The 13,775-nt window shown below is 46.1% G+C and overlaps 4 protein-coding genes across 8 annotated transcripts; 1 reads left to right on the top strand and 3 right to left on the bottom strand.

Annotated features, from left to right (window-relative positions):
- Window positions 1–4: 4 nt before the first annotated feature.
- Window positions 5–566, bottom strand: LOC108015049 (uncharacterized). Its single transcript, XM_017081289.4, has one exon. The coding sequence runs from the start codon at window positions 440–442 to the stop codon at window positions 5–7; it is 438 nt and encodes a 145-aa protein (XP_016936778.2). The 5' UTR covers window positions 443–566.
- Window positions 567–649: 83 nt separating this feature from the next.
- On the bottom strand, window positions 650–2,653 carry LOC108015046 (uncharacterized). Of its 2 annotated transcripts, XM_036820525.3 has the most exons (4): window positions 2,420–2,653; window positions 1,893–2,289; window positions 1,099–1,828; window positions 650–1,030 (listed from the first exon to the last, which is right to left on the bottom strand). In XM_036820525.3, exons 2-4 carry the CDS (start codon window positions 2,281–2,283, stop codon window positions 784–786), a joined length of 1,368 nt encoding a protein of 455 aa, XP_036676420.2. In that variant the 5' UTR covers window positions 2,284–2,289; window positions 2,420–2,653; the 3' UTR covers window positions 650–783. The 2 variants fall into 2 exon arrangements, with proteins under 2 accessions (XP_036676420.2, XP_016936774.2); XM_017081285.4 differs by having other exon boundaries at window positions 1,893–2,652.
- A 255-nt stretch (window positions 2,654–2,908) lies between these two features.
- Coq7 (ubiquinone biosynthesis protein COQ7, mitochondrial) lies at window positions 2,909–4,715 on the top strand. Its single transcript, XM_017081287.4, has 3 exons — window positions 2,909–3,067; window positions 3,897–4,390; window positions 4,458–4,715. Exons 1-3 carry the CDS (start codon window positions 3,064–3,066, stop codon window positions 4,614–4,616), a joined length of 657 nt encoding a protein of 218 aa, XP_016936776.2. The 5' UTR covers window positions 2,909–3,063; the 3' UTR covers window positions 4,617–4,715.
- Window positions 3,119–13,422, bottom strand: shf (WNT inhibitory factor 1). 4 transcript variants are annotated; one of them, XM_036820524.3, is made up of 8 exons: window positions 13,038–13,422; window positions 6,935–7,351; window positions 6,278–6,535; window positions 6,058–6,201; window positions 4,721–4,909; window positions 3,677–3,772; window positions 3,393–3,590; window positions 3,119–3,331 (listed from the first exon to the last, which is right to left on the bottom strand). In XM_036820524.3, the coding sequence occupies exons 2-8, from the start codon at window positions 7,338–7,340 to the stop codon at window positions 3,288–3,290; spliced, it is 1,335 nt and encodes a 444-aa protein (XP_036676419.2). In that variant the 5' UTR covers window positions 7,341–7,351; window positions 13,038–13,422; the 3' UTR covers window positions 3,119–3,287. The 4 variants fall into 4 exon arrangements, with proteins under 4 accessions (XP_036676419.2, XP_036676417.2, XP_036676418.2 ...); XM_036820522.3 differs by having other exon boundaries at window positions 6,007–6,201; window positions 13,038–13,421; XM_036820523.3 differs by having other exon boundaries at window positions 4,721–4,921; window positions 13,038–13,421.
- Window positions 13,423–13,775: the final 353 nt, after the last annotated feature.

Below are 13,775 nucleotides of genomic sequence, written 5' to 3'. Positions count from 1 at the left end.
GCACCTAGCAGGAACCATCATGTAGGTACTGAAAGATGGGCACCGACAGACCCTGACCTTTGCTCCTCAGGACGCTGGCACATCGCACTTGGTTGTGGAACTCGCAGGGCGTGGCGAAGGTCACTTGGCGGCCGTTGCGAAGGACGCAGACGGGCCGATAGTACCGCGGACAGCTGTACTCGCAGCTCTCCTCATCCTCGTCCATGTTGGCGGCACTGGCCTGGGCCAACAGCTCCTCTGCATCCATCTCGTCTTCATCTTCACCGTCCGGATCCTCAGTACCCGTCGGCGACAGGTATTGGTATTGATAGCCACCGGAATCTCCATTGCCCTGGCTGTCCCACCAGCTCCACTCGACAACGGTGTGTTCTGTTTGTACCTGCACACCTCCAGCGGACTGCTGGATAATGGCAAAGAGAAGGGTCACGAATATAAAGCGCATGTTGCTTCCGCTCCCAATGCTCAACTGGATTCGTCGCGACCCCGCTTCGTGGAGCTTCTTAAATAGACAACAGTGCCACCAAACTATAAACCCCAAACGACGGCAGTTGTTCAAATAATTTCCGTACTTTTGGTGTTTTTTTGATGTGACGACACATATCACAATTGATAGTAAAGCTACCGAATAATATGCATATTCATAAGTGAATCAAGGCCAGCAGCAAGTTTACCTGCGACAACTGAAAGTCAGTACTTTATTTAGTCAGAAAACAGTCGGAGATTGGAAATGTAACTGTCGGAATATTTAATATGATCTCTACAAAACGAGCGAGCCCTTGGTGTCTATATCTCGTCCATGTAGCCATGCTTGTAGGCGTGACGCACCGTCTTGAAGATCTCCTCGTTGGCCACGTCACCGCCGATCTCCAGCGACAGTTGATAGCAGGCCTGGCCATGCATGTCCGTGTCGAAGAGGCGGGACAACTCGGCACAGTCCGCCTCGCTGCCCAGAATCCATGGCATGAAGTGCATGCAGACCATGACCCCGTAAAAGGCATATCGCTTGAAGTGGGCCTCGAAGCGATCAAAGCTGGGGAAGCCAAGGAAATGATAATGATATTAACTAATTGGAATTATGTAGATGAATTCTCTGCCCACCTATAATCCGCCAGGAGCTGCTCCACCCGCTCGTCGCTCAACCCATCCCGGTTGCGATGCAGCACCAGCTCAAGCATTTCAATCATGTGCTTGTGGTACTTCCCCAGCAGATCCGCGAAGATCTCCTCCCTTTCCTGCGAAGGCGTGTTCATGTACATGAAGAAGCTGAGGTCAATGGCCGTGGTGCTGAAGCGCAGCTCCTGGAAATCGATGGTCTTGATGGCATCCACCTGGCCATCGTCGCCGTAGTGGAAGAGCACATTGTTACGATTGTAGTCTCCATGCTGGAATGTGGCGAAGTAACTATCCGGCTGATCGTCGGCATAGGATGTGGTGCGAATCCTCTCCAGCAGATGCGTGGGATTGGCGAAGTACTTTTCGCGCAGACGCTCGATGGCGGCGTCTAGGCCAGCATCCGAGTCCTGGAGGAGCTGCTCCCTCTGCCGGTCGTAGAACTCGTAGAAGCGATCGAAGGCGACGCGATAGAGCACATCGAAGCCGGCCTTGCCCGAACTGGAGACAAAGGGCATGTCCAGCACACCCGCACGCAGGCGGGCATAAACCTGCGGCTGGAGTATTCGTGTGGCATAGCCCAGGGCATGAAAGGGCCCAATGAGGCCGACCATGGCCTCCAGTTGATCACGGCGGAGGATTAGCCGCGGGCCCAGCTGGTAGCCATCGCCCTTGAGATGCTTCAGTGCCAGGACAGATTCGCGACCGCTCCCGAGGCCTGTAGAACGGAATTAGCAAGGATTAGTAAGGGGTCAACGGACCATGCTGGTCCTACCACCCACCATTGACCAATCCGAACTTGGCAAAGTAGCAGCGCGGCATCCAGTTGGTCACCACCTCGCTGGCCAGGTGACTCGTCCTCAGCAGGTGCTCGTAGGCGGGCAGGATCTCGGCGTAGGCGAACACCTCGTTGGCGAACTGAATGTACGAGTTGCTCTGCTCGCGAAACTCTTCCGTGCCCTTCATGAACTTGACCAAGAAGACCTCCGTCCGCTGGCGCTCGGCGACCACCAGATCCAACTCCACCGTGTACAAAGCGGACATGAATCCGTCCAGCCCGTTGGAGCACTCCACTCGGTGGCCCGCCAAAGAAACGCCCGATCCGAAGTATTTGAAGATCTCGTACACGAGATTCCGCTCGATGTAGTCCAACTGCTGTTGCTGCGTCGACATTTTGCCCTGGGGAATGACGAATGGAGAGTTGCAGTTGTAGTTGATTGCAGCTTGATCGCTTTCACGGACGGGGCGTTGACCTGTCCTCTGTCCCCGATCCCCGATAAGTGTATGTATTGTCCTCCTGCTCACCCACCAGTTACTACGACATTCGTGATCTCGGCGGGACTGTTTGGGGGCCAACTGGGGAGCGGGTCTTATATAACGACGCCCCCCTGGAGGGGCAATCGGAGATGATCTTGGTGAAATTCATCAAGGTACACGTAGGCCCACTGAGATCCCCAAGAACCATTAAAGGCCTTGGATTGGATCACCTGCGGATCACAAATCTCTTGGCTTTATGAATGTCGGCACAGCTGACGTGCGTGACTGTCAAACTGTCGACAGCTGATCGACCAGGGCTGCAATGTATGTATTTTTGTTGCTCAGTGTAAGTTTGCATTAAGTTAAACTAAAAATATTATAAACAAAGACTTGCTTCAATTTTGAAAATAATTAAATTACTGCCTTACAGGCTTATACTTGTAAGGCTGGGTCACCCTCGAGCTAAGTCCCTATGTTACATCAAAAGTAAGCAAATGTAATTGTACTACTAGTCGGCGTGACTCACGACGGGGATTTGCCCGTGACCGGTGGTCCATCCCTGGCTGTGATTGTTGATCCCTGGATTGCATTGCGCAAAAAAAAGATAAACAACAATTTCGTTCGACGCATTGGATTGCAATTTATTTTTTATTAGTTATTTAGCAGATACTACCCGAGCTAAGCTGCAGAATAGCAATGAGTAAGTAGAAGAGGGAGCCTCACCCGCTTGACCTTTAAAATCGCGACCATCAACTCTTAGATTTCGTTTTTATTTAAAAATGTTATGTTAAATTACAAAAAAATTTTATCACAATTAGAATTATGTTCGTATCATCCTTTTGTCGCTGTTGTGTTGTGCTTTTTAGTAGAAAAGTGTCAAGTTAAATGAATATTACAATGGATCTGGTGCGCCGGAATCCCTAGAACTTGGAGTCGTCGCTTCGGTGAGCATGTCGCCGCTTGCCTGGAAGGGATTACAGATGTACATAGATAGCCCAGAAGCTAGGATCAGGATTGGAACTTACGACCGTTGCAGTGGCGCCCGTAGAATCCCGGATGGCACTTGCAGTGCTTGTGGGAGGTGCAGGTGCCATTGCGGCACTTGCAGATGGAGCGCTGTTTGCGCCCGATCTCGCAGTGATCTCCGCGTAATCCGTTGGGACACCGGCACATGTTGTTCCCGATGCACCGGCCCTCGTTCTTGCAGGGGATCACGCACTTGGCTGTGGAGGAAATCGGTAGATGTACATCAACGGGAACTAGGATCTGGGATCCCCTTGCGAAGGGCAGGAGCTTCACAGCTACTCACAGTACTCGCAGCGCAGGCCGTAGTATCCCTTGGAGCACTGGCACTTGTCCTTCTGTATGCACTTGCCGCCATTCAAGCACTTATCCTTGCAAATACCTGTGGAGCACACAGGTTATATGGTTATTTTTAAGTCATGTTTGTTATTTATAGGATCTACTCATTTCCACCCGTTCCTTACTTATCAATAATAGCCTAATAGCCTGTATGCTTTTCTTCACAGCTGGAATGCTGAGAGGAGTCTTCTGCCGTCCCGAGCCGCGCCTGCTCTCCATGCGTTGCCTTAGCTCAGCAGCTAGAGGCAGCTCAGGCACCACAGAGGGAGTCAGCACAGGCGCCACGACTCTGCGCCCACGTCCAAATGCCCTGACCGATGAGATCATACGCGTGGATCATGCCGGCGAACTGGGCGCAGATCGCATTTACGCCGGGCAAATGGCTATTCTGGGCAACGGACCGCTTGGCAAGACCATCGGACACATGTGGGAGCAGGAGAAGGAGCACCGCAAGCAGTTCGAGCAGCTCATTCAGCAGCATCGCGTGCGTCCAACGATCATGACGCCGCTCTGGAACGTGGCCGGATTTGTGCTGGGCGCTGGAACCGCTCTGATGGGCGAAAAGGCGGCCATGGCCTGCACGGTGGCCGTGGAGACGGTCATTGTGGAGCACTACAACGACCAGCTGCGCCAGATCATGGAGGCACCCAATCCCGACAAGGTATGTACATATACTCTTTGTTGCCCCAGAAGTGCATTCTAATTAACGAGGATTTCTGATTTTTCAGGAGCTGCTGGCGACAATCACCAAGTTTCGGGACGAGGAGCAGGAGCACCACGACACGGGCATCGATCACGGGGCTGAGCAGGCGCCCTTCTACCAGGCCATGACCGAGGTGATCAAGTTCGGCTGCAAGACGGCCATTGCCATTTCGAAGAAGATCTAGGCGGAGGAGTAGTTGGGCCGTCACCCACCCCCTGTATATACCAAAACTATCTGTTCCCGCACCATGTTAAGCATTAAAGATAGAGCTAGATGTCCAGTACTCACCACCTTCGCACTGGGTGCCCTGGTAGCCCTCCGGACAGGTGCAGATGGACGGCGCCGTGCAGTTGCCGCCGTTGAGGCACTGCGGGAAACAGAAGGCCGTCTCGCAGTATTGGCCCGTATAGCCCACGTTGCACTTGCAGATGTGGTGCTCGTTGCAGTAGCCGTTCTTGCCGCACTTCAAACTGCATTCTGGATCGGGAGCTTAAGTTTATTTAGTTTAGTTCAATCGTTCGCAGGTAACGAGACATTAACACTAACACACATTTAACACTTAGCCACATCTGGACTCGCAGAGGACTAAGCAGACCACATAGGAACCACAGAAAGGGGGAAAGATGGTGTGGATACAGACAGTGGATACATAGATCAATAGATAGAAAGATAGGAAAGCGGTTGGCGTGGAGTAACGGACCTCAGGGGCTATTTTATTATGCAGAACGTTATTAAAACACATTTAAAGAGGGCTCGAGTAGTGAGTGATTGGAACTTGCGGAAAACAGCATTGAAGTGCAAGTATGTATGCACTGCAGAACTAATTGTTTCTTAATAAGTGACCCTAAATTTTTGGAAAATCATATTTTAAAGAAAATTTTAACTGTACTGTTCTGATTTATATTTTCGAAAAATGTTGGCAAGTTCGATTTGTCTTTGAAAACGTTTTTTAAGCAACTTGGTCAATTTTTGACAATTATTAGTTTAGGTATATATTTAAACCTTAATATACCTTTATATAAATAAATAAAGAAAGAGTTATATCATGACTATTTAAATATCTGACTGACATGACTATTTAAATATCTTTTTTTAAGAACACCGATTAAATCTTTAGGCTGATAAAACAAAAAACATTTTCCAAATCGAATTTGAGCAAAACACTCGAAATTTAAAACCGGAAGAAGCCTGATAAGCTGAAATTGATGTCACAAACGGGATATGATTCAAAGCACTTGATTATTTTTAGATGGGAATTTTAGATAATCTGGAATTAGTCAGAAAGTGCAATATCCGTTCTGAATACTTGTCTTCGATAAGAACACCCTGTTTGAGTCATTTTGTGGTTTGGAGGGAATATTGGAAAGCGCGGAAAAGCCGTGAAAAGCGACTACGTTGCGGGGAATGGGGGCTTTGGATGGGCGGGAATGGGGAATGGGATTCGGATGGGCAAATGGACGGCATGCTGGGATGGCTCGAGGAGCTGATGGGAGGAGTGTGCACAACATGTAGATGCTAAATTACAATTACTATCGACTAGATAAAAGCATTGCTTGATATTTCATATACACTACCTTGCAAAGTTGTTAGTGAAGTAGGGTTGGAAGCGTCTATATCATACACACCTCTGTGGGCGCATTCCTTTTTGAAGTTGAGGCGAATGGGTGTGCCCGAGAGCGGCTTGTTGTGGCGCGTCTGGATCTTGAGGCCGACGTTGAAGGACGCGGTGCCGGAGCTGTTGCCGGTGCAGGGCAGGAAGATGCTGAAATCTGGCTTGGGAATGGGGCTCGTTATCTCCGGGAATCTGATATTAACCGCTGTCGCCGCCGCTCCGCTCCTACTTACTCTTCTGCTCCTGCGGAATGCGACCGCTCTTGCGGATGGACAGCGTCGGCGCCTTCAGGATGCTCTCGTCCATCGTCTGCAGGCGATCGAAGTCGTAGAAGTACTTGCGGCGTCCCGACTTCCACGTAAAGTTCACATAGTTCACCTCGGAGGGGATCACCAAAAAGTTGTACAGCGTGGTGTCGCGCAGGTCGTTGGTCACCCGGCTGTTGTGGATGGCGTACAGGCGCTCCGAGTAGCCCTGCGGGAAGTAGAGCGCTGTGGAGGCGGAATGGTTCACTACATTTGCAGTAAGTACTAACGACTTTATAATACTCTCAAAATTAACCACTAAGCGCCGATTTCTCAATGTCATGTTAATTTCTGTATTCAAATCGGTGATTTGAAAAAAGTTGCATATCTCAATATCACTTTAGCATTTAGGTAATGGTTTTATTTAGGCATTTTTATAATTAAGTTTGTCGTTAGACAATACGAAACTCTAATGGTTTGTCGGTAGTAAAAATTAAGAAAACGTTTTTGTTTTTTCCAACAATTTAAGTTCACGCTAACCTTAACCGGCAGATAAGAAATCTAAACTTTTCGTTAACCCAAGTTCTTGACCAATCGATTTTAAAATTGAGTTTTATAAGTGGAGGCTTTACTTAAACCACCTACCAGTCAGCATCTTGAGCTGCTGCTCGTTGATCCATAGCGAAATACCGCTCTCATCGTTGCGGTTATGCCGGTTGCCGCCGCCTCCTCCGCTTCCGCCCCCGCTGCCGCCGCCTCCTCCTCCGCCGCCGCCGCCGCCCTGGTGTTTCTTCCGCTGACCCCGGCGTGGCTGGTGGCCATGGCCCACCGTGTCCTGGTCCGCGTAGTTGTCCAGGCCGTCGCTGGCGTTGCCCTGGCTCTCCTCCGAACTGGACGAGTCCGATCTTCTGTTGTTGTTGTTGTTGTTGTTGTTATTGTTATTCCGATTGTGGTTCTGGCGACACTCGAGCTGGCCAATGCAGAGGAGCGTGTGCACGATCAGCACCAGATAGAACCACTTGACCACGCAGCCGATGCCCTGATGCCTCATGGTTTCTCCAGCTGCCAAAGCAAACAGAAACAGAGATCGAAATTAAAAATAAACGATGGCGATGGTGCATTGCAGCCTGGTCCCCCACCCCAATCCCCTCCAGATATCGGATATCTTATTGCTTATTGCCGATCACTGATTGCCAATCCCACACCCATGCAGTTTGTTTATCTTTGGCCATATTTGCAGACCCTCGATCTATTTGCGCTTCGGTTTCGCTGCTTTGGACGCGACGTATCGCGGGTATTATCTATTTGCCGAAAGGGATTGGGGGTGTTGGGTTAAGTGCTGGGACTTGAGAATTCCAGGAATAGCGTTTTCAAATATCTTTAAATCATGTTGTTGGGAGTATTTCAAAGCTACAAAGTATAGACATTGCAAATGGTTCTGATGAGTATCGATATTCGTACCTTATTTCAAAAATATATTTAACTTTTTATGATCTCTTTAATTAGTTGTATGATCTCTCGTGAGCAATTTTGTTATAAAACCTAATAGTCAGATAAAAATAATTCAAATGCACATATAGTTTATGAGACTGTAACTTCTTCATCTTAAAGTTTTTGCCTTAATCTGATCTAAACTTGAGCCCATTTATCATTCCAGCTCCTTTTGCCTGCCCTTTTGCCTGGTCGCATATAAGGCATAAACGAAGAGAGAAGATGCCAGCCACAAATTGAAGTGTCCCCATTCCGGTGCATCCCCTGCCCCCGGCGAAAACCGAAACCCCCAGCTTCGGCTCAGCCAGATTGAAGCGGTAAGGGGCAGAGGTGGAGGTGGAGGGAGAGCAGGTACAAAGTCGTTAGCACTTTGCCTGGTGTGAAGTTACCGAAGTCAACGAGGGCCAGCCCAGTCGGCCATCTCCAGCTCCAGCTTCAGCTTCAGCCAGCCTTGTTACACGGCAGGCTGGACAGCCAGACAGCCGGACAGCCAGAAGCCAGACGTTTAACACGGCCAACAAGTGAACGGACAAAAGAGCGGACAGTGGTTCAGTGCTGTCCCTTAGGCTTCTTTCTCCCCAACTCAGTTCGGTGAGTACTCGATTATTACAATACAACTTGATACTCTGTATTCTCAAAATTACATTTGAATCAATAACTATCATAGATATAAGTTGCATGTAAGTTGGTAAAATGTGGTTGTAATGGGTTAAGTTATACGGCAAGCAGTGCCTGTTTTCAGTATCCATTCTGAAGACCCATTTCTTTAGGAAATACTTATAAAAGGGTTGACCTAAATAAACACTTAAAAATTAGTTGGTTCTAAATAAGGCACATTTGAATCAATAACTATCTTAGATATAAGTGATATGTATATATGTAGTTTTAATAGGTTGAGTAATACGTCAAGCAGTGCAGATTTTCAGTATCCATTCTGAAGACCAATTCCTTATAAAAGGCTTAATCTAAATAACCTCTTAAACATTAGGGTTATAATTACGACATTGACGATAAGAGGGACCTTTTATCAATCTTAAGGTGTACAGAAACACTGTATATAACATATGTTTATACAGATCACTAAGTAACGAGAATCATATACCGAAGTTTTAAGTTCCCGCTAGGAAACAGCTCCTTGGGCATCTCTGTGGACTGGACAAACGATCGATCGACCGTTGTCTGCCCATCACGTATGAATGGGTTGCTGCGAGACCCGGGGACAGGGCAAACGACGATGATGGGCCAGAAAACAAGTTAAGCTGTCTTAATAAGATCAAACATGGCGATTATGAGGAATTACTTGGAGATAATGACATCGGCCAGCGACTCAAAAGACTCTCGAAGATTCTGCCCTCGGCACTGGAAGTGGAGGGATCGGAGATCGGCAGAACTCGAACACCGACTCCTCTGCAAAACGAAAACGGCCTGGGAACGTTTTCGTTAAGTGAACTAATTGCTATTTCTGGACTCCCGTGGCTCTCGGGGCTCCCACGTAAATATGTATATCCGATTCGTAATTGAATCAGTGGTCAGAGGATCGTAGGCGGAAGTACTGCTATTGGCATGGACGTGAAGCAACACAATACCACTATAGTACAAGTACACGAAACGGGAACGTCATATGGCATCGAGATTGTAACCGAAATCTGGACCGTTGTGGGGATCTCGAGATCGGGATCGGGACCGGTCCAGACCTCGATTTCCTATAAATACAGCGTTCACGCTTTGTTTTGAAATTATTTTTATTTCGTGCTATTAAATGGTCGCCGATAAGCAGGCACATGATGGCGATAGCCGGCTCCGGCCCATAGATAATCTCATTCATGGTCAATCTAAGTCCGAATCTGAATTGGAATTTCCAGCTGAGTCCCACTCGCAAGTGCCGGAGAGCTTAGTCAGCATTGGATTCACTGCATACATTTTAAAGAAGTACGTCAAAATATTAGCTTAACTTAGTCTTGACTACAAAGTCAGAACCAAATTTGGAATTTCCAGCAAAGTCAGCACTAGAATTACTGCATACATTTTAGAGATGTGAGTCAAAATAATGTGTACCTAGATATTTGGAAAGTTTAGTCAGCTTTAGATTTACTCCACAAGGTTTAAAAAACGGTCATCAAAGTTTATTTATTTGGAGTTTATCATAGCTTGAAAGTGTGCTAACAATGTTAACTTAACTTAACCCCTTTTCCCTATAGGTTTGCAAACTTCAAAAGTGATACTATGATACTATGTTTGTTAGCTGTGAAATCTGTTGTATCAAAGGCTGATCTCTTTTGCTAACGAATTAGGATAAAACCATAGCATTAGCCTTATGCTGAAGAATTCGCGTTGGAAACCTTTCTTGTTTCCAGTGCATTTGTCTTCGTTGGAATATCAGGTGCAGCCAGGGAAGAAGAGGTGAGGATCAGCCGTCTGAGGCTAGAGCAGCATTATTATCAAACTCCATATCAGGTCGATGGAATGAAGATGAGGTTGTTGCTGTCGTCAACGATATAATTGCTTCAACTTGAGAAAAAGGGACAGATTAACATTTTAGCGTGAAACCGGCGACAAGAGAAGAGCAGGAGAAAGAGGGAGGAAAGGAGAGAGGGAGATGGTGATGGTGATGGTGATAGAGGAGGAGCAGTAGCAATCAAAGTAGGAACAGCAGCAACAACAATTTGTTAGCTCTTTACGATTATTGCCTTTCTCACACCTTATTACCAAGAAAATAAAGAAGCAGCATCCACAGGGCAGCGACAACAACAAATACGCAACGATGAGACGTGAAAATACAAAATACAAAAAACACACACAAGGCACAACAAAAGGCAACAACAACGGCAACATAGCCGAGAACAAGAAGCTGCCCCTTGGAAGTGGAAGTGGACGTGGACTGGACCTGGCCTGGAGTGGATGGAATGGGAATTGGAACTGACACTGGAAAAAGGGAGTGGGGGCGGTGGCGGAGGAGAGGGACTGGAAATCGCACACTCACAGCCACTCTCGCACACCTATAAATGGTGTACTGCAAGTGCAAGCGAGAGGCAAGCCGTTTAAAAAAAAATCTGATATTGATATACACCGAGAAAAACAGGGTAGTCTTTAATAGCCACAGAAATCCCTAGAGATTTTAAATAACTTATTTAGTTCCCTAAAAGTATGCTGTATCTCTCAGATATTTTTAAATCCCTACATATTTTTTTGTCGCTTCTATAAGGGTGTTCAGAACATATAAAAATTGATTTAAAAAGAAATCGAAATCTTAAGAAAATGTATAAAGTATTTAATAACTATAGATAAGACATAAAGTACCATCTAAAGATATATAAAGGATTACCATATAAAGAGAGTACCAACAAATTGTTAACTGGACCAAAAGAACTCTTCGACTATAAGGATCTCAAATAAAAGAGCGAGCCAAAGGACGAGCGAGGGGGACAGTAGTGCTGGAAGAGGGAGAGTTACTTTCCCGGCTACCGATTTAAAAAATGTCCAGTGCTCGACAGCAACAACAACAACAACAACAGCTACAGCCTGTGGCACTTGCAGCTCTGTTTGTTTAATGAAACAAAAGTCGCACACACACACTGCAACAGCAACACCAACGAGGCTGTGAGAAACACCAACAAAAACACCTTGGACAAATAAAGCAGACAGGACGGCAGCAGTCGACTTGCCGATACTCTGCACCGCTCTAACCTTGGCCAATTGGAGCCCTATCCGCTAAACACTTCTTCAGCATGGGAGATTTTTCATTTACACAGAAAGAAAATCTATTTCTTCTCCCGTAGTTTCGAAATTGTATCTAAGCATTGTACTGTATTGTGCGTATTGAATATAAATAAAGGTTTTCATATAACCCTTTCCTAAATACATTTTGTGAATGATTTCATTACAATTTCATTCATCCATACCTCAGTTTTCATTCACAACTCATTATTAATTAGTATTTAGTTTCAAATATAACTACAAACACATATCCAGCGTTAATTTTTTTTATTTGTTATACTTTTAATCTAATACTGTCCCTTTTTTCTGCGTGTAGGTCAACCTGTGACACCTGACCTAGAGGGTGCTGGGCCCTTCGTACTTCAGTAGACTGGCACAACCCATTAATCCTGGCTGCTACTCCTACCGATGATAACGATCACCAATTGAGTGGCAGAAGAGGGTGGGAGGAAGAGGAGGAGGAGTAGGAGGAGGAGCAGCAGCAGCAGCAAGAGAAGGAGGAGGAGGAGGAGGAGGAGGAGCAGAAGGTGGAGAGCCAGACAACAGGCGGATAACAACGCCTGTCTCCAAGTGGGCTCAAGTGGCGCAGGAGGTGGAGGAGGAACCGGAGGAGGAGCAGGAGGAGGAGGACGTGGATCAAGAGAAGGGGCAGCGAGACACGCAGGCTGCGGAGAAGACGGACCGACGGCCGGCAGCAGAAGCTGAGGCAGCGGCAGCAAAGCCAAAAGCAGAAGCTACTTGAGAGCCACAGAATTCCGATTCCGATGAGGCGATCGTGTGTCTATATGCATGCTGAGGAGCCAGGCAACGCGCAGTCGCACAGCCACCATTCCACTCCATTACCAGTTCGCAGATCGCAGATCGCCGCTTCCAACATCCAGCATCTACCATCTACCATCCGCTCCCAGGAGCTGGCAATCAAATGGCCAACGTTGGACAATGACTTTCACGCCTTTCGAGCGCGCCAAAACGGACAAGTCAAGTACAGGCGGCCAAGAGGCATTCCAGATACCCTACCTGCCTAGCCATTTATGAGCCTTTCTTAGCCAAGTTATACATATTCCATTTACAATTGTATCTAAATTTAACCTAATCGAGGTATACCATTTATGGTGTTTCTTAATAACTTAAATCCGATAGAATATTTTTTATAATGTTTTTCATAACGAAATTGAAAAGATTATTGTATCTTTAAATTGAAAAATTACTTTCGGGTATGATAACCATATTCCTTGTTTAATCCCAAAGCTCTTCCGAAAAGTAGAAGTATTGGAAATACATTAGCTGAGCTCATTTTTATGAACATTCTGTTTTTATCGATCAACACACTCTTTTTAACGTGCACTTTTCACCCAGAAGTCTCTCGTTTTCAATTTCCGTTACGATCAATCAGCACTTAAGCCATCAATCTGAAGGGGGAGGGATATTAATTGAAATTGAACGGACAATCTCCCGATTGATATGGCAAAAAAAATGCAAGTGTTTTTGCTCTTTAGGTTAAGTTAGTTCTTATCGCTTAATTAGGGTTGTGCGCAATACTCACAACAATCACGAAAAGTAAAGATCGCAGGTTAGTTTTCAATTTCAAATTTGCACACTTTACGTACTCGTTGGCCGTCGCCGAAACCAAAAAAAAAAAATAAACGGTCGGTTGACTTGGTTGACAATTCGAAAAGGGGCTTGGGGCTCCGAAAAAATATATACACTTTTATTTGCCGAATTCCTTAAGCCTTCAATTTTTCACAAATTCCGTTGCGTCGAAAGCTTTTTTGTTTGGACACAAGCGCGACAAGAATTGGCTTTTGAAAATACAATAACGCGCAGAGTTTTGGTGTGCGACCGTCGCGTTGCAGCTCCTTAGCTGATCTGGACGATCCACCGAAACCGAAAACCGTGGAACGTTTCGATCGGATCTCAGTGATGCCTTCTGCTCACTCAGATCACCATTAAAAACGCCAGAAAAGTACAGCGCTTGAACATTAATATTTTTAAATCTATTATATAGTTTTTTGATTTTGCTTACAATCTGTATAGTGAAATGACTAGGATATACATTTTTATGATGGAATTGTATTTACAAATGGAATTACATTTTATTAAAACACATAAATTTAAGTTTTCTTATTTAGAATACGTTTGGAAATATCCGCATACTTGTAGATGCGTTAGTTTTAAAATTCTTGTACATTAGTAAAAAGCTTCAAAATATTGGAAATGTTCCGCATGACCATAACAAATAAAAGATTTATTGTACAAAGAAAACGTAGCCTAGAAACGGCCA

Source organism: Drosophila suzukii, chromosome X, assembly GCF_043229965.1.
Source record: "Drosophila suzukii chromosome X, CBGP_Dsuzu_IsoJpt1.0, whole genome shotgun sequence".
NCBI classification, from domain to species: domain Eukaryota; kingdom Metazoa; phylum Arthropoda; class Insecta; order Diptera; family Drosophilidae; genus Drosophila; species Drosophila suzukii.
The sequence above is the reverse complement of the archived record's forward strand: the minus strand, read 5'-3'. Positions and strand labels throughout refer to the sequence as shown.

What these genes read in the sequence shown, in the direction of transcription:
- LOC108015046 (XM_036820525.3), bottom strand. Translation starts at nt 2,283, where the DNA reads ATGTCGACGCAGCAACAGCAGTTGGACTACATCGAGCGGAATCTCGTG. An exon ending in CAAGTTCGGATTGGTCAATG is followed by an intron (nt 1,829 to 1,892) that starts GTGGGTGGTAGG and finishes TCCGTTCTACAG; the next exon opens with GCCTCGGGAGCGGTCGCGAA. An exon ending in CAGCTCCTGGCGGATTATAG is followed by an intron (nt 1,031 to 1,098) that starts GTGGGCAGAGAA and finishes TGGCTTCCCCAG; the next exon opens with CTTTGATCGCTTCGAGGCCC.
- shf (XM_036820521.3), bottom strand. Translation starts at nt 7,340, where the DNA reads ATGAGGCATCAGGGCATCGGCTGCGTGGTCAAGTGGTTCTATCTGGTG. An exon ending in GCAGCTCAAGATGCTGACTG is followed by an intron (nt 6,536 to 6,934) that starts GTAGGTGGTTTA and finishes CCGCCTCCACAG; the next exon opens with CGCTCTACTTCCCGCAGGGC. An exon ending in CATTCCGCAGGAGCAGAAGA is followed by an intron (nt 6,202 to 6,277) that starts GTAAGTAGGAGC and finishes TTCCCAAGCCAG; the next exon opens with ATTTCAGCATCTTCCTGCCC.
- Coq7 (XM_017081287.4), top strand. An exon ending in AGGCACCCAATCCCGACAAG is followed by an intron (nt 4,391 to 4,457) that starts GTATGTACATAT and finishes CTGATTTTTCAG; the next exon opens with GAGCTGCTGGCGACAATCAC.
- LOC108015049 (XM_017081289.4), bottom strand. Translation starts at nt 442, where the DNA reads ATGCGCTTTATATTCGTGACCCTTCTCTTTGCCATTATCCAGCAGTCC.